Source organism: Hoplias malabaricus, chromosome X2 (genome assembly GCF_029633855.1).
Source record: "Hoplias malabaricus isolate fHopMal1 chromosome X2, fHopMal1.hap1, whole genome shotgun sequence".
NCBI lineage: Eukaryota > Metazoa > Chordata > Actinopteri > Characiformes > Erythrinidae > Hoplias > Hoplias malabaricus.
The window spans coordinates 36,877,902-36,901,674 of record NC_089819.1 but is presented as its reverse complement, the minus strand read 5'-3'; the positions used below and the strand labels follow the sequence as shown (position 1 = coordinate 36,901,674).

Below are 23,773 nucleotides of genomic sequence, written 5' to 3'. Positions count from 1 at the left end.
AATGTTTTATTCAATAGCATATACAGAGAAAGGGAGGTAGAGGGAGGGATAAAAACAAAAGTGAGAGAGAGAGAGAGAGAGAGAGAGAGAGAGAGAGAGAGCATCTGCCAAAGAGTTTTAGACAAGACATGTTAATCTGGGAAGTTTGTCTTACCAAAGGAGCTGTTTGAGGGAGGTCCACTACATCCGTTCACTTTCTCCCTTTCTCTCTCTCTCTCTCTCTCTCTCTCTCTCTCTCTCTCTCTCTCTCTCTCTCTCTCTCTCTCTCCTTCTATTTCATTCTTTGTATTAACTGCTTTTTCATACTCCCTCTCTTACCCCCCCACCGACTCCCACCTCTTCCTCTCTCTCTACCATCCCCACCTCCTCCTTCATGTGTGGGTGTGCTTTCCTTCTCTTCAGTCTTCAGTCTTAACACTCAGCTGAGCTATGAGGCACCACATTGTGTGCTGGAGGCAGCCGTGAGAAAGACAAAGCCTCTCCCCACATACACACACACACGTAATCTTACACACATACATTCATTCTCACACGAGTACTCTAGTACGCTCTCTCTCTCGCACCCACTCTCACTATGGATGTCAAAGTGCTTGTCGTGATGGTGTTCCTGACAGTGGCTTTGTGGAAGCCTGAGATTGAAGGTAAGCTACTGGATCTTATATGTCTATTTTATCAGTGGTAGATGGTTAGCATAGTGTTTTATATGTGATTATAGCTTCCTAACTAAACATTCATCTACAAGAATAAACCAAAACTGAGGTGAGGCTAGATCTGTGGATATCCTTGAATTAGATTGGTGAGATCCAAAAAGATTTACAGGGCATTCACTGGAGAAAGCACTAACAAATAGCTCGCTCTAAGTCACAATCCCAGTCTAAAAACTAGGCATGTATCATAATCTTTAATGTATACACCAGTATATATTTAGATTAAGCTATGATTTGGTTGTCTCCTTGGTCACAGATTCTTGAGGTTTCATGCAGTATGGTAAGGTACTTTGCATCCCTGTTGCTCTAGATGATGTCTGGAACTAATAAATAAATTAAATAAGCTGTGTAAATAGCTGTAGTGGAGCACAGGTATTTAATTCGGAAAGCATGATACGTTGTTTTTATTTTCTTTTTTTTTTTTTTTTTTTTTTTGTAGGACCTGTGACTTAATAACCTTTATAGATAACCAAGAGAATCTTTTCTGAAAGTTGGGATTTCCCAGAAAAATGTGATTCCTAAACTTCTTTATACGTAAAATACTTATAAAAATCCCTCTTGCAAATTGAAATTGCAAATATTTTTCTTGATGGAGAACCAACAAAAAGTGTTGGAAAGGTCTTTCATGAGTCCTGCCAATTCTTTGATAAATCTCCTTTGCAAGAAAGCACTCTGTCGCTGTCCAATTAAAATCATGTATCTCCATTTTTGTGGATTTTTTAGTTTACTACATCATTTGAACACAGCTGCTGTCCTTCACATATTAGCAAAGATTTATAATGAATGGATCAATAGAAATGCTATAAAATAATAATAATATGTATCCTTAATAAAGTAATATAAATGCAATACAAAAATTTTACATTGACTTCCATTGGAAATTAAGAAGGTTGTTTGTTCAATTTTGGTGATACTATATGTAGATGTTTGTAAACTGGGACTGAAGGGAGGCAGTGAAAACCTGATGTGCAAACTATATGTGATTCTACAAGCAAAAGATCAATATATTTTAACAATTATATTTTGACAATTATTAAGTCATTATTTTACCTGTAAAGCACTACTTGCATCAAAGCAACTTTCATCATGAATATTTTGAGACTCTCAGTTCTGCTCTGCTCTCAAGCCCACATTTTTTTTTTCAGAATTCTGATTGATTATGTGCTGTTTGCTTTTCTTTAAGATTTCATCCCATTACCTTCTAATTAAAGAAAGGTTATTTTGCTGCTCACTTGGCATGGTGTTTTGTGTGGAAGGCTACATCATTTAACATGAGAAAGGGTAATGTAATGGGCAGTATAGATGGACATTTTAGAGGCGGACTGGAGAAAATACTGTCTAAAAAAGACTCTAAAGTTCAGCCATTTCTACGTCTGAGAAGTAAAAAAAAATGATAATAGAAGTCATTGGCTAGTGTTTGATTGAGGACCAAGTCTGTGAAAGGTTGCAACTGAAGGAGACGCTAAAGACTTTGAAACAACATGGAAAATGCACTTTAGACTATTAATCAAATGCAAAGGACTCAATCTCAGACCCACTAATAACTTGGAGAGCAGGGTCTTGGAACAGAAATGCTTTTTTCCCTGTTAACTAGGAGGGTTTTGGAGGGTCCTTCTCTGCTTGACGACGGCAGATTGAAAAGCCAGAAACCGTGTTAGGGGGATGCTAGAACAAGAGTGGCAGCCTAATCTCTTTTTAATGATCCCAGCTCTTCTGTTGACGCAGGTGAACACAGTTCCACAGACGTGCTATCTCTAAAGGGAGAGGTTAAAAGGAAATGTGCTGAAGAATGTGCTGCTACATCTGAAGGGGTGCCCCTGTTTTATGACTGCAAGGGTTCATTTAAATTTAATTGTAAATCACTTGTCGCACAACGGTGATTTAAAATATATGTTCTTGTAGCATTCACAGTTGAAATCATTTGAAAGTGATTTTAAGACTTCAGGTTTAACAGTTATTTGTACATAAAAGTAGATATATTTCTGGGATGTTATATATTACAATCAGTTATAATTCTAAATAATTGCATAATGTTCTAATTTTATACAATATTCAAAACCAAAATCAAGGGAATAAATATATAGAAAACAAATGTAATCTAGATGACACTCTTAGAAACTATTGGATCTATATGTCCCTGGCTTCTATCAGTGGTCTAATTGCTTTTTGTTTTCTACAGATCTTAGTTTTTAAAGGACACTTTCAACAACCATTAATGTGTAAAGAAACTTGAATTATCTCAATTTGTTCTGGGTTCTGAGTTCCAAATAGAAACACTGCATTTACTATATTTATTTATAATTTCATTTAAACATATGGAAGCTTGTTTATATTTCATCATTAAAATGTACTGCTGCTACATTAAATATAATCATCAAACCAAACTCTCTTAAAATGTCTCTCAAATGTACATTTTGTCGATGAATGTTTTTATTCAACCCTGGTACATCTTACATGTTATTTCTGGTTCTTTTTTCAACATTTCCTTTACTTTAAAATTTACATTTTCAACATATGGCTGATGCTTTTACCCAGAGTGACTTCTAATTCTTATCATATTACATTCTTTCTTTCATTCATGCATATGTAATAGCTTCATCCTCTCTGAGTCACTGTGGGTCTGGAGTTCATCCAGAATGATGCAGCAGGAACACACACTGGACAGTGCATCACCCACTCACCCAGTCACTCACACACTCACAGCTGTGGACACTTTCACAGAGCAAATCCATCTACCGGTGTGTGTTTTTTGATTGTGCGGGGGGGACCTGAGCACGCAGAGTAAACCCACACAGTCATGGGGAGAACACACCAAACTCCTCACCCATTTCCACCAATGAGAAACCAGTTCTGTTTCAGTTCGTGCACCTAATTTTCATTCCCAACTGGAATCAAAGAATAGTATGTTCTTCATCATGAAGTGTGAGGACGTCTATAGGCCGTCAGTCTAAAGAAGGTCTAGAAAGAGCACAGAGCCTCAAATAAAGCATTATCGTGCAGTGTGATTGGAGTAATTTGCAATATGTTATATTGTCCTCGATGGTGAGCTGGGTAAAAGACCAGAGCCAGATAGAGCTGTGAAACCTTTCTTTCTGAAATTGAAATAACTCATTATTATATTTCTGATTTGAAAAGTAATTCACAAGGGAATAAAAACAAGAAAATGCCCCATCTGTGTGTTTTCTGGGGCTGTGGTAAGCGCAACTCAAGGCATATTCACTTTTAGGCTACTTTTCTCAAGCTCAGCAAGATGTCTCTGGATTCAAACTTAAGCAGGCAAAACTCAGCGTCATTTACACATGTATATCATATCGCTATGACCTAAACCCAATGTAATCAGTGGATTAAGCATGAACCTATCCTGCCAGTATTCATTTATTCATCACTCTGGTGCTGTCCTGGTTAAAACAAACAGCATCTCTGTGAACAGAGAGAAGTGGAGCAAAGTACATCTAATTTTCCGTTTGTCCTTTTCCAAAGTGAAAACTGAATAACCAAAATGTACACAGAGGCACTGAACTGGGGACACTGAATTCAACCACAGAAATGCTGAAAGTGAACAACACTGCAATGCCCCCAGTTTATGAAATATCCTTCCTTCCCATCAAAAGTGGCGCAAACCTCTGGATAGCACCAAGGTTCTAAGAATCCTGAATGGAACCAGTTCAAGAACTAGATATGTTCAGTTATAAAGTCTTGCAAAACACTTTTACTGGTGTAGTATGGTGTGTTTACCCAGATGAAAAATTGAACTCTGCTAAGACAGGTCAAGTTAAAGTCACTGGTGTTGCCCAGTATATTACACCACACACTAAATTTAATTTGATTCTATTTTTATAGTGTTTTTCACAATGACTGTCATCACAAAGCAGCTTTACAGAGATCCAGGTCCAAGCTTCCTTTGAGCAAGGAAAAACTCCCTCAGAGCAAGAGAAATTTTGAGAGGAACCAAGACTCAAAACAAGGAACCCATTCTCCTCAGGTTGACATCAGAGTGCACAATAAGACAGAATTGATCTGATAGAAATGATTAAGAGCTGTGGTTAATGTGAAAACAAGACATGAGATTTGAAGGTGTAAATGAGTGCAGGACACACCCTCCCTGGATTAAGGTCCATTTTGGCTAACCTGGTGGGGAAAGCCTATGTTTTTCACTAATGATGATACAATAATAAATTCTTTGTAGAGTGATGTCCTACATTTTTTAAACTTCTGAACTATATTTAGTGATGAACTGTTGTTTTTATGGTTTCTCCACAGCGAAGCCCATCAGTCTGGTTGAAAGGTGCTGGTGTCGTATCACCTCCAACACCGTTCCACAGAGGAGCATCCGCGAGATCAAGTTCCTCCACACTCCCAACTGTCCATTCCAGGTTATGTAAGTACTTTTCAAACACTAAATTCCACTATCTATTTTTGTTGTTGTTGTTTTTGCTGCATATTTGGATTCTAATCTATATTTCCACATTAGATATTTATTTATTATATTTTCTATTATAATTTGTAACATATGCACTCTGAATATTGATGTGCTCATGCAATCTGTAATCATAAAAATCACAAACTCAAAATGTGACTTATAAGTAAATTCATATAAATTTACATTCATGGAAACATACCCTAAATATGAGGGATGAATTAATCATGATTATTTCAGCCATTTAAGATTTCAGTTTACAGTACATTGATGAGTGACATTCCAGTACATTTTATTTTGGATGAGAATGTTAATTACTTACATTATGAGCAGACCAATAGCAAACTATAGAGCAGTTCCCAAACATTTGGTACAATAACCTGAAACTGTATTGTGTTATATATGCTTAGTACAAACTTTGTATTTATATTTTTTATTTCAGATTTATGATTAAAATATTTTCAGTCAATTTCATAATATATATAGTATGTCAGTAACATATTCAAGATACACGAAAACCAAAGGACTATGAATTTGTTTTTTGCACTTTTCTTTAGCTTATTATTCTGAAGCCATTATTGTGTACATAATTAATAATAAATAAGAATAATATTGTCAAATCCTGATTAAAAATATTTCATTCATATACATACATAGGTAGTACTTGCATCTTTATATCCATTACACAGAATCCTCTATACTAATCTATTCTTGACTATTCTCAACTTGATTTATTTGTATATGAGTTTCATTTCATTACATTACATGTCGTATTCATATTTTTATATCACTTTCTTATATTACTCTCTTGCATATTTGGTGCTATAAGAAATAAATTCACATGGCCTTACCACATCAGTAAGTGGGAAACTGCAGTAGGGAAGTGTTTTGAATTAGGATCGACATGATATTGTTTATCTAGAAAATTTAACAGAGAAGAATCATTCATTATAAATATAAATAAAATGATTTGGTAATTATTCTGTAATATTACATTCTTTAAATTGTGAGTGTACTATTCAACATTATTTGCTAAGTGAACAAATGTGTAGTTTTTGAGGAGGCTAGTGAGAAGGAGGAGGCTAAAGGGTTAAATGAAAGCTGAATCTACTGGCCGAGGTCATTGTGATGTGTTTGTTTAGTGTGTTTTTGATGTGCTGTATGTGGTCTTGAAGATTTAATTGGCAGCCGGCAGTGTGTCTGTAGAGAGAGACAGAAACAGCAGGTAGTAAGTACCTCACAGCCTGTTAATGATAACAGCAAACAGCCTGTGTGTTTGTGTGTGTGAGGGCTAGATTTACTACCATATTTCTTTCACTTGCCCTAGGGTATTTTTGAGTCCTTAGTACTTCAGATTCAGGGATAAATTCCTAAATAAACTAAAGCTGAAGTTTAGCTGATGTCCAAGCGAGGAAGGTTATTTCCCTCGGGCCAAAGTCCTGTCCCACTCTGACCTTACTGACCTAAATGACCCCTCTTCCTCTCAGCGCTCACTAACACTAACACACTCCTCAAACGTTCACAACTATTAGACGAATATGTTCCACATTAGCCAAGCCTTCCCAGTGTGAGGGGAAAAGATCTTCAAGCAAGGTGAACACAAATACAAATTCAGGCACTTTGACCTAATGATTATTTCCTTGAGGAAGTACTTCAGCTTGTCTTTTGTAGATCCATTGATGAAAGATAACACACACACACACACACACACACACACACAAAGCATTGCCAGTTCACTTCATACATCTTTTTACAATCAGGCCTCAAACTTATATTTTTTTCCAAGGAACACAGTGTTTAAAGGGCTTCAATGGCTGCATCGTAATACATATAAATTATAATAATTATTATTTTTTAAAATATATTAATTTCTTTGCTTTATTTCCCTTTATTTCACCCACAAACATCTGTAGATAATTTTTAGGATATGTGTTATCAATTTTTAATTCTCATAACATTTCGAGTGTTCTCCCCTTGTTCGCATGGATTTCCTCTGGGTGCTCCGGTTTCAGGAAAAAAAAGTGTACCTAGGTGTGAGTGAATGTGTGAGTGTGTGTCGCCTGTGAAGGACTGGTGGCCCCTCCGGAGTGTGTTCCTATTTTGCGCCCAATGATTCTGGGTAGGCTCTGGACCCACCGTGACACTGAACTTGATAAACAATATCAGACGAATGATTGAATGAATGAATGAATGAATGAATGAATGAATGAATGCCATTTATACATTTTCTATGTTAAAATATTTCAGAATTATTGTCCTTTACATCTCTATTGAGGAATCTTGAAACAATTCATATTCCAGCTGTCATGGCTGATGATGTCCTAATGACCTTGAAGCTGATTGGCTGTGTCAGGTTTAACAGAAGCGGGAGAATGTTTACTGTAGTTGCGAGACTCTCACATCAGCTTTTGATGGAACAGTTACGGGTAGGGTTTTCTTTTTTTTGATTGGTTACATTTTTATCACTTTTGTTAATGAAACAGGTTTGATGACACAATAAGCAGATATTTTTAAACGTTATCTGTTTGAAGAAACCTGAAGTTGTATCAACTATACCTTTTATGTTTTTTTTTCCTTTTGTTATTTACCTACTTTGAAAAAAATTAGCTGATAAAACAATGGACAAATAAAAACTGACCAAACTTTCTTCATAATAAAATTAATCCATTTACTACACCTTAAGCATAAATGTTTTTATACACTGCAAATAACCAACGGGATGATGTGAGGTCTTGACACTGATGACGTGTAGGAGAGACTAATGAATATTCAACAAAACTACCTCCTAGTGCAGTTAAGTCTCAAAAAAGCCAAAGGCTGGACAGTAAACATGGATCTAATTATGATGGTGTTTGAACTGAAGAGCTGATGTGGGGTTAAGTTGGGATTGGACTGGGTGATTGCTGCAGTGACCATTTGTTGAGGGGGAGCAGTGTGTGTGTGTGTGTGTGGGCGTACTGAGTGTGGATGTGGTTAATTTGCAGAGCTGTGTGAGCCCTTGGCCTCAGAGCTGTTAATGCTCACACATGACCTTTTGGCGCAGAGGTGTGATGTGTTGGTTTCGGCGGAGATTGTGAGAGATAATACAGTATACAGGAAGTATAATTATTATGATAAAACAGGCATTATTTGGGTTATAATGTCTTGGTGGTGGTGTGTCAGCAGAGCAGGTAAAGGGGCAAAATATTTAGAAACCAGTAGATAGCATTAATGTTTTGGCTGATTAGTGTATAATACGCCAGCAAATGACAACCCTATATAGTTTGAGTAAAACTCAAATTGAATGAACTATGAATAATTTTTGGTGTGTTTTCGCTAGTTTCTGTATATGGACTTTTTTTCTATATATATATATATATATTTTTTTTTTCTATATATGATACATTTTTGTATTATTTACAAATTGTACCAAAATTTACATATTACATCAAAGTTATTATTTTTTAAAATGCAGTTTTATGTGTGATGGCTTCCTCTCTGTGTTTGTGTGTGTGTGTGTGTATTGTAGGTGTGAAATGTATGCATGCTTAGCAGCATTTTTTAAAAAGTATTTATGCTGGTGATCACATAGAACACAGAAAGAGAAAGTATTAAGTTTATTTTTCAATCAAAACAGCCACTAAGTGATAAAATAATTTATTCTTCAGTTTCTGGAAAATCAAGCAGAAAACCCAATACAATTAGCAGAAATAACACTGAATCCAATGAATAAACATAATTTCAAAATTTTCCGTATTTTATTTTGCTCACAATTTTCCTTTATTACAGCTTCCAGTCTTTTCAAGAGCTTTGTTGCTATCGGATTTTCAAACAAATCTGGACACTTTTCATGTCTCGATTTCTCACAGATGTGGACTGTTTCAGATCTGAAGGGAGGCTGGGACTTGATTTTTTCCCTCTCTCTCTCTCTCTCTCTCTCTCTCTCTCTCAAAGATGAAAGCTTTAAGTGCTATTCATCTGATGGGGACATTTTTGGTGCAACACCAAATCTTGCAGGGATTTTAAATGTCCCACATTTAAGATACATTTAAGTTTTTGAAGCTGAAATGTATGAAGGGTGTTCACTGATTTTGCCCTGTACTTTATGTGTATGTATGTGTATCTGTAAAGTGCATGTGTTTGTGTGTGTGTGTGTGTGTGTGTGTGTGTGTGTGTGTGTTTCTCCACATCGAGGTGAGAAGTCATGCTCTCTGCATTACTGATTACTGAAAGATCATCAATCACTGGAGGTCCAGCTCCAGCAAACCAAGCTGCTCCCTGACATTTCCTTCATCACTCACTGACCAACTCAGAATAGAACCTCATCTCACATCTGTGTGTGTGTTTGTGTGTGTGTGTGTAGATACTGGTGGCTCTGGTTATGCATGTACTTTGCCAGTGACGTTATTTAATAGTTAGTACTACTGTTATGTCATATGTTTTAATTCAATGGAAATTAATTAAAAGATAACTAGGCGTTTACATGGAGGTAGCTCCTTGGCTGCATGTATTTTATATTGGCAAAAAATGCATTGCCTGATATTTAAATGGAATACAATGTATAATATTATATGCATAATCATGCTGCGGGCAGCACGGTGGAGCAGCAGGTAGTGTCGCTATCACACAGCTCCAGGGGCCTGGAAGTTGTGGCTTCGATTCCCGCTCCGGGTGACTGTCTGTGAGGAGTTAGTGTGTTCTCCCCGTGTCCGCGTGGGTTTCCTCCGGGTGCTCCGGTTTCCTCCCACAGTCCAAAAAAACACGTTGCAGGTGGATTGGCGACTCGAAAGTGTCCGTAGGTGTGAGTGTGTGAGTGAATGTGTGTGTGTCTGTGTTGCCCTGTGAAGGACTGACGTCCCCTCCAGGGTGTATTCCCGCCTTGCGCCCGATGATTCCAGGTAGGCTCTGGACCCCCCGCGACCCTAAATTGGATAAGCGGTTACAGATAATGGATGGATGGATGGATAGGCGTTTACATGGAGGTAGCTCCTTGGCTGCATGTATTTTGTATTGGCAAAAAATGCATTGCCTGATATTTAAATGGAATACAATGTATAATATTATATGCATAATCATGCTGCGGGCAGCACGGTGGAGCAGCAGGTAGTGTCGCTGTCACACAGCTCGAGGGTCCTGGGGTTGTGAGGTCGAGTCTGGCTCCATGTGACTGTCTGTGAGGAGTTTGGTGTGTCCACGTGGGTTTCCTCCGGGTGCTCCGGTTTCCTCCCATGGTCCAAAGACGTCGGTAGGTGAACTGCCAACTCAAATGTGTCCATAGGTGTGTGTCCATAGGTGTGTGTCTATAGGTGTGTGTGTGTGTGTTTTGACCTGTGAAAGACTGGTGCTGCCTCCAGGGTGTGTTCCCGCTTTGTACTTTTCACTGCGACCCTGAATTGGATAAGCGGTTGCAGACAATGGATGAATGAATAATAATACTGCTGTGCCTCAATGCAATCATATCCTTACAGCAATGTACAACATTGGTTCTGAAAACTTTCCCAGCAGAGTATAAGCTGTTAATGCACAACAAGCTGTTGATACACTTTAATAATGTACCTACTAATACCTTTATTTAACAAAAATATTAAAAACATATTGGATGTTTAGTGTATTTTTTGTATTTTTGCAACAGAATTCTGAATTGTACTTAAATTATCTATTTAAATATCCATTTTTGGTTACAGCTGAAAAGTCCCTTTATTGCAGGGTTTTTGTTTTTTTTTTTGTTTTTGTTTTTTTGCAGTTTTTCCATAAAATGGACCCTTTAAGTGCAGCCAGATGTTAAGCTACATTTCAGGCAGCACAGTGTTCAAGCCGTGATCTGATAAAATACAGTGCAGGAGCATGGAGGGAAGAGAAAACACTCGTTCTTCCTCCACCCTTCTGTAACAGATCCCTCTCTCTTAGCGGCTCAATGCTCTCATTACCAGCACTAGGTCCAGTGGACAATGGAGAGGTCTCCTTAATGCATCTGATAGCTTTCCCTAATGGTCTCGGTCTCTGTCCCTGTCTCTCTCTCTCATGGCCAGTCCCAGTCCCAGATCATTTTTCACCCTCTTACATTCATTACTTCACTATTAAGCTCACCAAGCCCCTCTCTCTCTCTCTCTCTCTCTCTCTCTCTCTCTCTCTCTCTCTCTATCTGTCTCTTGCTCAGTGCCAAGCTGAAAAACAACAGAGAAGTGTGCATCAACCCCAAGACTAAATGGCTGCAGCAGTACCTGAAGAATACCATTAACAAGTAAGCAGAAACTCAGGAGAAAAATTATGTTATGTGAGAAACAGCATCCATCACTTTCTGAAGCTAAATTATGCTATACTTATATGTATTATACTGTTATACTTATCAGTTTATCAAGGTAAAACAAAAGAGGCCATCTTAAGACACCACATTTTTCTTTGCTGACTACATTTGGGCTAAATTAGGGTTTGTCCCACAAACAAGATCTGAATGGAATGGTCAGAAGAAGAACACCTTACCTGTGACAAAATTCATCATCTGAAGTATGCAAAACAAAGAGATTGAGGCATTTTGGAAACATGCACCATGGACTGATAAAGTAAAAATGAAACTCTGACCGCAGTTACCATAGGAACAGTATTTGTAGAATATGTATTATTTTTGGTGGTGTATCATTCTCAGCACTGGAGTGACACTGTGTGTTATGCAGATATGAGTGGATAAGATGCAGCAGTGCTGCTGGAATTTACAATCACTGGCTTATCAAACACTACCTTGCTGGTCCACCTTGTAGATGTAAAGTCAGAGACAGTAGCTCATCTGTTGCTGCAAAGTTTGTGTTGGTCATCTTCTAGAATTTTATCAGTGGACACAGGACACTGTTGGCTGGACATTTTTAGCCAGCGGGCTATTCTCAGTTAAGCAGTGACACTGAGGTATTACTAAATATAAAGATAGGTATAAAGGCGTACAATATACAGTCACAGAAAACAAGTTATTGTCACTAAAGGTACAAACAGTGTAAATGTAGGTACACTAAAGGTACAACAGTGGCTTTAAATTCCGGTTTTGGTTCCTAAATGTATATTACATATTCTTCTCCAGAAGGTGAGGTGAATATTTGTAAGAATTTATTATAAATCTATTCAGAATTAAATAACTAAGAAATTATTATTTATTTCTTAAGAAGTTATTTATAAGTCCTAGAGATGACATGATGAATATGAAATCAACACAATTTTAAAATATACAATTATAACAGTATATGATACAATTGTGTTCATTAATTAAAAGTACAGAATATATATCCTTAAGGGGAACCACCACAGTGACTGTGTTTCTGAATGTAATGTGGCATCCCTTGGTCCTTTGCCTGTCTTTGGGGCTTTAAGTGTGCAGGGCTATAGGGAACAAGTCTATAGCCTCACAAGTCTTGGTTTCAGAGTTACTGCTTGAGATTTGTTGATGTAAAGGGCCTTTAGGTAAATATGTTGTTCTCGTTTTGGATGAATTCACTACTGTTGGCTAAAAGATTAGTTGAGGCATGCTAAGCTGAGTTGAGTAGGTACCACCCTGCAATGGAAAAGAGACCTATTTTACATATTGTTGCTGTCTGAAGAAAACATGCATCTCATGCATCTCCATTTTTTGTCCACTTTTAGTGTGTTACATCATTTGAATGGTTCATTCAGAAAGATATGCTGCAAAATTACTTGGAATGGAATGGAATAAAATATTTTTATATTGACATCCACTGAAAGTTAAGAAGTTTTTTTTTCTCTTATAAAGTTACTGTTTTGGAGATACTGTTTTTCTTTGGACAGCAATGATATCTCCTGTAAAATGTGACCCACAGCTGTTATACCCTGATTATCATCAGCAACAGTGAAAACTCTGTGGTTCTAGAGATGGTTATCACTGCTTATACATTTCTGCTGCTAAAAGCTCACACGGAAAATATTTGAATGGCAAATAAACCTGTATTCTGAAATTCCTGCCACCCTGCCAGCACCAACTGCTGCTGAAATACAAGGTTATGGCCTGATGACAACCTTAGCTTGTAAACAAAACAATAAATCAGACCAATAAAATTGGTTTCTTTTTGCATGATACAATTAAATAAACTTTTGGCCACTATCAAATACTCTTTGTTTTTTATATAGTTTAACTGTTAATTTAAACTAATTTTTGCTGCTTTGTAAATAACAAAATTTTTTATGTATTGCCAAAATTAACCACATAACTAGGGACCAAATACATTTCTGATTAATTTACTTTGCGCTTTTTTTTATTGTAAGAGGAGATATGTATTTTAAATTGAATTAATTATCATAGCAATTAACTATATAAAAAAAATATTTTATTTTAATTATTTAAAATTAAGTTACAGCATATTTTAGTATGAGCACAAATAATTTTGACTCTCTCTCTCTCTTTCAGGATAAAGAAGTCGAGAAATCGTGATAACTAAAGACACCTGTGGAAGGAGATATGGAGAATCTGTGTGTCTTTGATCTCTACAGACATAATGTATCACGAAAGCACCTTCCTCACACACACCCACACACATACATACACACAGTCTGTGGACTGCTTGCACAAACAGCACTTCGCCTAAAAACGCATTTAATTCTTCACCCCATTGGACTGCAGCTTCACCAAACACCAACAAGATGCTTCTCACACACGTAATATACAGAACCGAGTGACTGTGTGGTCAAGCGAAATGTGAGACAAATATTCCCATTGTGTTTTGGACTGAAAAGAGCAATGAAACATGTATCAGGTGTGTGCCTTTGGTTCTGTATAAGCTGTGAAAGGAAACTTAACATGTTAAAGGAGGGAAAGGGGATATTGCTTCTGTTGGGACAACACATTGCATCTCCATTATCTGGTTTGAAGAAAATTTGAAAATGCCAGCTGATCTTTGCATTGTGTTATATAAGTGAGGGAAAGAGAAGCCTAAAGGAGAGACAGAAAGAGATAGAAAGCAATGATAGAGAGTGATTTGAGTCTAGGGTTAAAACCACAGCCACATGCTAAATAATGCAGCTACATTGGGTTATAGGCCACCAGTACTTCTGTACTTTGTTACTGAAACACTGAAATTACACAATTTCCCTCTTATCTCAAATGTAATCAGCCGTATGTGGTGTCTTAATTTGGTAATTCAGTGTTGCTGGAACTAATGTAGCTAACAATTTATCCATCTCTGTGTTCCCAGGGTTGTCAGCTCAGTGTATTGCTCACTCCCCAAGTCCTGATGTATGCAGATGCTTTTTTATAGATAGCCATCAATAATTAATTAACAGCGTCCACTAAGAGACCACTCCAGAATGTGAAAGAAATAAAATAATATATTTATTGCTTCTCTCACCAAATATAAACACTCACTTAAGTTTTGCAGTTTTGTAACAATATTAGAGAGTGCTGCTGAAGATTTCATTACTTGTTAGCTATGTAGCTTTGCTTGTAGCTCCAGCAATACATGAAATAAAGTAGACTTTCTTACACTGTATGACATCATTATTTTTAAAAATTGGGAAAAGTACACCACATTAACAACAATAATTTTTACTCAAATTTCAATCTAATATTTTGTGGCCTCAATATATTGTACTGTGGCCACACATTTTTAAAACAATCCCAAAAATGTCACCTTAAGGGGAAATTGCGTAAATTGAACTTTTCACAAAACTACTGCTTTAAAAGTTGCAAATCATATAACTAGACTCCAGAGGGAAAGCCATGCACTGAATTTTTTTTTTTGGGGGGGTTTGAGAGGCTTAATGATGAATAAATGTCTGAAATCAGTGCATTAAACATGCACAACAATGACAATGCAACTTTCACATCAATGCAATCCATTCTCTGGGCAGCTGCTTCTCAACATTTTAGTGTGTATATGTTCTTACAAACAGTGGCTTTAATCTTTTATATTTTAACCTTGAATCATATCAGTTTTTTGAGAAAATATTATTGTCTAAAAGAAAAGCTGGAACCCCCAAAACATTTGTACTCATTTTGTGTAGAAGCATTCATTTTTACATAATCTGGTTTTGTGCTGACCTAAATTTCATGTTAACAAATTATTGGTAACAAATGATTTCTATCCCATTTTGTGTGAACGTTAAAGGGGAATTTCACTGTTATTTTTCAGGTCAAAAGCTTATATTAAAATGATCATAAAACACAGCTTCATGCATAACATTTAATATATAACATTTAATACATTTCAGAGAAGCTTTTAGAGGCCTGGTTGCATTCACCAGTACTCTGAAATTCTGAATTAGAAACTATCTCAATAACATAATGTTTCATATCACTGAAGAACATTTGTTTTTGTAATTATTTAATCAAGTAGGATTTAAAAAAAAATTGTGGGTCTGTTTAAAGGTGGAATTTCCCTTTAAGGTTAGCTCTGTAGTACACATAGAAATAAAAGGGCATAATGTGACCCATACTGCAGATTCAGAACTTAAAAGAAGCAATATTGTACATATTAATAGTATTTTGCTGTTTGGCCTAGTATAACAAAATAGTACACGATAAGAACACATTTACTCCCATTCAGCAAATTTCTCAATTTGTATTTTGCAAAACAATGTGTCCTACTGAGACACTTAAAATGTGAGAGGGGTTTCTACAAAAGTTATGTTATTTTTATATCTGTGCCATATATGCTCTTAGTAAATATACATGGGAGAATATGAAGTGTTGTACTCATTCCAATTACTGTTTCGTAATATCTGAACAAAAATTATTCATGTAAGCAATATGAAAACATATCACTTTTAAAAGTGTAATGATGTAAGAAAAATAACATGGCGATATGATTTCTGAAGGCTTTCCAAGGTTATGGAAAAATATCCAAACATGTGGTTTTTATCAGACCTCTCCAGTAAGCGCTTCACTGCTGTGCATGTCCTTTGGGTTTTGTTTAGTTTTTTATATTCCCATTTGCTGAATTTTACTTTACTTTAGAAAAAACTAAAACGTCCCATTAAAAAGGCCCTGGTGTAAATGCTGCCTAGGGCTTTCTACAAAATTGAATGGCCTTAAATACAGAAAAGAGCAGTCTGGGGTCAAATACTTGGAGCACAGTCTTCCAAATGTATGAGTAGAGGATTGTAGTTTAACACAGCTGACATTCAAGGAATTGGTGGGATACAGTCTTGAACAAATTGGTCATGGGGTAAATCCATATGATTTAAAGATGCAGCAATTTATTGAAGCCAATTTGGTGCATAACTGGAAATTTGTATCCAGTTATGAATTCCAGTTTCTGCTTTACAAAAGAAGTTCCAGGGCTCAGTCACTGGTGATGATATAACCATCCATCCATTGTATCTTTGTTGCCAAAATTGCTTTCACTTTCCTCCAGCATTCAACATGCTGCTATGCAAAACAAGCTGGTAAAAAGTAAGCAGGTGATATAACAGAATTTTTTAATGTTCCATTAAGACATCTTGGGTTGTCCAATTACCCTTTTGTTAAGAAAGGTTGACATGATATGTTGGAGGTATATGTTTTTGAGCAAATTTGTTTTAACTTTCACTCTCCCAGCTTGGGAGCAAGCTTTGTTTCCAGGACAGATAAGTAGTGGGTGGAGTGACAATGACTAAAATTGGGTTGGGGAAAAAAATCATTGCACATATAAAATCCAACAAATATGTACTTAAATTTATATCGGTGCATCCATTGTTAATTGGTGTTTAGCGCAGCTTTATTAAACCTACTGTCTTAGAATTTCATGGAATTGACCCCAGCCCCTATCAAGCAGTGTCAAGCTAGTCATTTATTGTAAATCAGGTGCTATAGAACCCAATCCCCAGACAATGTGAAGGAGAATCCTTGAGGAAGTTTTCTGCATAAAGATCTTCATGTAGAACATTCTTATTGTTATTCCACTATATGCTTACCGATTGTAATAATTATTTGAAATTGAATATATTTAGTCACTTTTTTTCATTAAACGTATTAAAGACAAGCACTGGCATCTGTCTGAAATTTACCAGAGTTGAACTTTTTACATATCTCTGAATATTCAGTGGACACTCCTTACACATTCCTTCAGAAACATGTTAAAAAGCTCCAAACACATAAAGTTTTTTTTTCTGGCAAAAATATAACAGAATACTTTTATTCATACACAATATTACAACATTTCATAACATATTTTACAGGACAGTACAGAGAAAAAAGACACATCTGTTCCAGAAAATAACTAGATTCTATTTACAAAAAGAAGTTTATTAATGTTCTCTAAACATTGACAATATCCATGATATGCTCAAAAATGTTTACTGAGTTGCAATGGTTCACAATAACAATATTATATTATGTTGTATTCTATTCTATTCTCTTCTATTCTATTCTATTCTATTCTATTCTATTATTACCCATTGTTCCAGGTGGTTGCTAATGTGTTCCTAAGCAATTGCTTTCATTAGAATCGTTGATAAATAAAATTTATTAACATTCATTTGGAAGGGACTTTATTTCAGACTTGTGAAAAAGTAAAACTGAAGAAACTTGAGTCTGAATAACTGAGAAAATTCGGGGCACAAACATGGACCACCACGCTGAAATTAGAGACCTCACAGTCTGCTCAGCCAGCTGTCTAAATTCAGAGTAATTACTCTACACACACACACACACACACATATGCAACTAAACATACATACATTTTTCACATTTTTCAACATTTTGGCAGCACTGGTCAAATTAAATGTTATGTTGTTTGTCCAAACAAGTTAATATTTTAATGCCTTATTTACTGGCTCAATCGACCATATTAGAGAAAATAAAAGTAATAGGTTAATTTAAATGTATTGCTTTGCTGTTCTTTCCTCTTGAAGTTGAGCACATATATTGGCAAATAATTGCTCTTTGTAAACTTGTTCCCCAAGAAATATCAATTAATTTTCACTTAGAAAAGCAATTAAACATTTGCACAACACAAACTCTTGCATATACCATGATGCCTGACAACATCCATATGGCTACTGTAAGTCAATTTAAGCCTTGTTTTTACAGGCTCAATTGGAATGAGCAGAGGAATCAGCCTCCACTGCACAGGGCTAAGTCTATTGATCGAGCCCCTAGAGGCCTCTGTTTAATCTAGACTGATTCGGAGCCATTCAGCTGCACTTCTGAAGAAGTTAATACACTCCTCAGCAGTAATGGGAAACATACAGACCTGCAATTTGTCTAAAACTCTGCATAGCTGTGTCTAAATTTGTGTTTTTGTACACTGTGGCCCTTATTCATCAATGTTCAGGCTTTGTATACTCATCCATGTGCAAACACAGCATTGATGTCTTAAATCATCTGGGATTTAAAGAGGCATTTCGCTAAATTTTGTTTCGATATTTCAGTCTTTAAGATGTAAATAATGTAATTTAATGCCATTTGATGTGATATTCTCCATGCTAGAGACACTGAATATTAATTTTTCGCAGTGGTGGTGAATAGCAAACAGACGTGCAAAAAGTTTAATGGCTCTGAAGGCTCATCACAAGAAGTGGTGAGACACTGTTTGAAAATGAATATTGTTTAAAGGTGCACTCAGTCATTTTCCCCATCTTCTTCATGTTCTAAACTCGATATTACCTCATGGCTTGGATGTACCAGATTGTGTATCACACCTGTTTTGAACATGACTCATTCTATGGTGCATAAATACTACAAATATTATTTGCTGCAAAAAAAATTCATATTGACTGTAAAGCCCAAAGTGAATGTGTGTGTGTGTGTGTGTGTGTGTGTTGCCCTGTGAAGGACTGGTGCCCCCTCCAGGGTGTATTCCCACCTTGCGCCCAATGATTCCAGGTAGGCTCTGGACCCACCGCGACCCTGAACTGGATAAGCGGTTACAGATAATGAATGAATGAATGAATGTAAAGCCCAATTTATGTTTCTGCGTTGAAACTACGCCATCGGCAATGCATCGACTCGAACACTGTATCCTAACGTGCACCTCTGAAATATAACAAGACTATGACAGAGACCGCAGTGACTGTGACTGGTCCACAATCCGACAGATTAAATTCAACCAAAGAAGTCCAGAAACAAGAAGTCCTTTTCTCAACATACAGAGACTGCATTCATTCATTCATTATCTGTAACCACACTTAGAGCACTTAGAGCAGAGGTTCTTAAACTGGAAGTCAGGGCCCCTTACACCTTAAAGTTATAGAGCAAAAATGAACCATCTGGGGGGTCCTGAGAACTCCCAAATGAGAGAAAGTCTGGAGATTACTTAACAGTCCACAAGTCTTTTGGTCAGATGCTGTCAGAACAACAAACCTGGAACATACAGTAGCTAATTGGAGTAGCAAATCACACGGTAGTCCCTCAGCTGGCATTTACTTGGTCACCATCTCAGCTGAGTCCAGAAACATCTATCCCATATAGCTTCCTCTGACATTTGTCTACTTCCTCTTCAGCAGAGTGCTCTCCACTCTGACACTGATCAAAGGGCTGATATTTCCCTTAATAAGCACATAAATAACAAAGAAATAAGTCAGTGTATGATCCATTAGTAAGGGCCCATGTTTAGCCAAGTCATCTCCACTGTTACTGGTGATTCTTCATTTACAAATGAGCCTTTTGTATTTGGAATGGACCCCTGCCAAAAGGTACTCTTAGCTGAGTAGAGTATAGGGTAGGTCTTTTGGTCACACAAACAACCAAAGTCACAATTATCACCACCAAATTTTTCTTTGATAATCACTATTATCTTAGATTCATGTAGTTTCAATGTATTATGTCACTATACTTCATAACAAGCATAAAATATCATTTAATTCTTTAAGTGGTGAAGCAATTACTATCTAGCACCTGTAGCCACTGCAAAATTTAAGGTGATACTGGAAGTTCCAAACAAAAAAATGTGCTGAATTGAGCTTAATATCGCAGAGAATAAGGTGTAAGTGATTGTGGAATGCTTTTAAAGACATAAATGTAAATATGTTTAAGTCCAAAAGTTCTGATATCACTTCAGACTCACAGCAGAGTGCAGATGAAACGCTGCTCTTTTTCTGATTACATATCAGGCACTTGAAGGGTTGCCTTCTTTGTAGGAGAAGAGTTTTAACCACTATAACTCTGATCCAAGGGGCAAGATAACCCTCTAAAAGAAGGGGTAGGAGTAAAATTAAATAATGGGATTAACTCATGATTTCTAGACCTCAAAGTAAAGATTGGTTCTGTTACAACTTTGAAAGTTATATCCTTGGAGTTGCCTTTGCCTTCTAAAAACTGAAGTACTAGAGATAATGAAGAATTAGTCACCAGTTAGGATGAATCCCATTACCCTGACCACTATTGTTCTGCTTGGGGTGGGGTGTCTCAATTTTTTCAAGGGAAGACTTCAAACAAAGGGTTATGAACGCATTGTGAATCACTGGCAAAATGGCCAGGCAAGTGACCAGTGAAAGGCACAAAGATCAGTATTTTCTCCTTTAAAAACTATGATAACCACTTTATTATCCTAGTTTAATGGAGTGGTGGGGCGGCACGGTGGCACATCAGGTATTGCCGCAGTCATACAGCTCCAGGGACTTGGAGGTTGTGGGTTCAAGTCCCACTTTGTGTGACAGTTTGTGAGGAGTGTTCTCCCTGTGTCTGCGTGGGTTTCCTCCGGTGCTCCCACGGGAAACACACATTGGTAGGTGGATTGGTGACTCAAAAGTGTCCATAGGTGTGAGTCTGTGAGTGAATGTGTGAGTGTGTGTCGCCCTGTGACACCCCTTCAGGGTGTGTTCCTGCCTTGCACTCAATCAATCAATGATACCGGGTAGGATCCGGAATTAGATAAGCGGTTACAAACAATGAATGAATAATGTAGTGGTTCCCAAACATTTTCTGCAGTGCACCCCCAGGTAGCCCAACCTTAGATAAGAATATTTTATAGCACCCCATTCCAATATACACATACAAATATTTTGTTTCCAGACTTAACTGGAATTTAATTTTAAAGTACTTTTTATTGAACAAAAGAAAATTATAGAATAAATCCCATTGGCAGTGAAATTATTGTGGGGTTGCTAACTGTATATTTTGACACTAAAAGATGTTTTCTGTACTGAAACAATACTGGATGCACTTTATTTCAGATTTTTGAGGTTAGACTGTTGAGATGGATGATTTGTTTGAGAAACGTACTGCTCTCTCTCAGTTGGAGGGAGGGTCATCTTATCCATTTCTAGAGAATGCGCCATCAGTCATATGAATGTGTCATTCATTCATTCATTCATTCATATGAATTAATCATTTTTTGAAGGAAGCCAATTACACAACTAATTTTGATGTCAGTCATTTTTATCAGCAGCCAGAGTTACCTGTCCATCATTTAGTGCTACAGCCAGTGGAGTCACAGTCCCTTCTACAGGGGTTTGTTTTGCATCAGTGCTGAGAGTAGCATGTCAGTGCTGAAACACTGGGATCTTACACCTGTTTTTTAAATAACTTATTTTAGCATGGTGTCTTGAAGAAACTACATTTAATTTCTCCCTGAACACATCAGTGATGACAATAAATCTGACCAAAGTTTATTCTTTATACATAATAATAAAGTATTTATTTTCACATATGAATAAAGCATAATCATTAAGTCATTGTGTGTCTCCACTGAAAAAATAAATCTAAAGTATGGTCTTCATCATATGAAAACTGTAGTAATGTGTTTGTAATGAAAACACAGCTTATGGAAAAAACAAATATTATTTTTGCATTCCATAAAACAGAAAATCGGGCGGCACGGTGGAGCAGCAGGTAGTGTCGCAGTCACACAGATCGAGGAGCCTGGAGGTCATGGGTTCAATACCCGCTCCGGGTGACTATCTGTGAGGAGTTGGTGTGTTCTCCCCGTGTCTGTGTGGGTTTCCTCTGGGTGCTCCAGTTTCCTCCCACAGTCCAAAAACACACGTTGGTAGGTGGATTGGTGACTCAAAAGTGTCAGTAGGTGTGAGTGTGTGAGTGAATGTGTGTCTGTGTTGCCCTGTGAAGGACTGGCGGCCCCTCCAGCGTGTATTCCTGCCTTGCACCCAATGATTCCAGGTAGGCTCTGGACCCACCACAACCCTGAACTGGATAAGCGGTTACAGATAATGAATGAATGAATGAATGAATGAATGAATGAATGAAAACAGAAAATCACGGAAGCCCTGAAGGTTAAGGTTTAAAAAAATAGTTTAATGTGTATTCCTGAGACTATGTAATTAGGATTCTATGTAAGAATTCCAATTCTATGTAATTATCTGTATTGGCTTAATAAATGACTATTTATTATTAAATAAGATATATAAGAAATGTGTTGTATCCAGTTTACTGCAGTGAAAAAATTGATAATATTAGTTCAAGGTTTCTAATATAGGCATCAATGAAGCGTTGCTCCTTTTTGTGTTCCGATGATGTATCAAGCTCTTACAGGACTGTTCCATGGACGATTTTAACCACTACACCTTGTAACTCAATAACTTGGAAACAGGGGTAGAAGTAAAATTAAGAAATGGGATTCACTCCTAGTTTTCTCCTCCAAATGTGTAATAGTTTGAAAAGCTTGTAAAAGCCTTCATTTTCTCAGTATAGTAGCACCAGAAAATATATAAAACATATAAAAAAATGTGTCTCCAGCTGTCCAAGACGATTGGAACACATCAAAACATTTCTCACAGCTACCGCTGCACATCGCGTTCCAAAGGCAGTAGCTTCCTGGCAGCTCAGTCAAAACAGATCTGGAATTTTCTGGGACTCAAAATTGGACCTGGAGCCTTATGTTGCCTTAACCCCAAGGGACCTCAGAGGGGTCAAAGAGCTGCTGTGAGGCATTCTGCAAACAGGTTTGAAGAATACTAACAATAAATGAGTGATGAAAAGAAAGTTAGAGGAGAAGTAGAATGTTTGATTCCAGTTTTTTTTCACACATGCAAGCAAACCATATTGATGAGAGTTTAATGACACAATTTTTCTTCCAACTCACGGCTGTCTGCTTTCTCCTTATCCAAACCCAGCAGCTTCCAGCACAGATTCATTATTCATACTTCAAGTATGGTATCTTTTGTCTTTAATAGCTGTAATTATTTTTATTCTTTAAAAATTGTAAATAAATAATATGTGGTACAGGTTAGAGACCACACTTTATTTCATTCATTAATTGTCTGTAACCGCTTATCCAGTTCAGGGCCGCGGTGTGTCCGGAGCCTACCCAGAACCACTGGATGCATTTTCCAGTTAAAATGGTCATTAAGTACAAATTATTTATTTATCAGACCATATCTCAAAAGAGATTAGATATAAGATATAATTATTTGTAATCCACGTGTAGTCGAAGGAGAAAGTCTGCTATTACACCATCCAGGTAGATGTTGCACATTGGTGGTTCTTAAGGTGACTCCCTAATACCTCAAAAGAATGTAGAGCACTTTGATTGTCTAGAAAATTGTTAAATAAATGTAACTATCAACAACCACATTCCCACACTTACATTTTCTCTCATTATTTACTAACCGCTTGATAAATTGTGCCTTAATTTCACACACATTGAATTAATTTTATCCTAAATGATCTGATAACAGTGTTACATGGAAATTAATTTATTATATTATATCAACTACAAATATATCAATCAGCCATAATGGGACTTGCTGAATTTGAATCATATTAGGGTGTGGTTTCCTAAAATCCTTAATTGTGAACTGTTCA

At 36.8% G+C, this 23,773-nt stretch overlaps 1 protein-coding gene across 1 annotated transcript; it reads left to right on the top strand.

The window, feature by feature from the left end:
• The first annotated feature begins 409 nt into the window (after positions 1 to 409).
• Positions 410 to 17,473, top strand: LOC136677149 (stromal cell-derived factor 1-like). Its single transcript, XM_066654583.1, has 4 exons — positions 410 to 641; positions 4,968 to 5,085; positions 11,261 to 11,344; positions 13,505 to 17,473. Exons 1-4 carry the CDS (start codon positions 575 to 577, stop codon positions 13,533 to 13,535), a joined length of 300 nt encoding a protein of 99 aa, XP_066510680.1. The 5' UTR covers positions 410 to 574; the 3' UTR covers positions 13,536 to 17,473.
• The last annotated feature ends 6,300 nt before the right edge of the window (positions 17,474 to 23,773 follow it).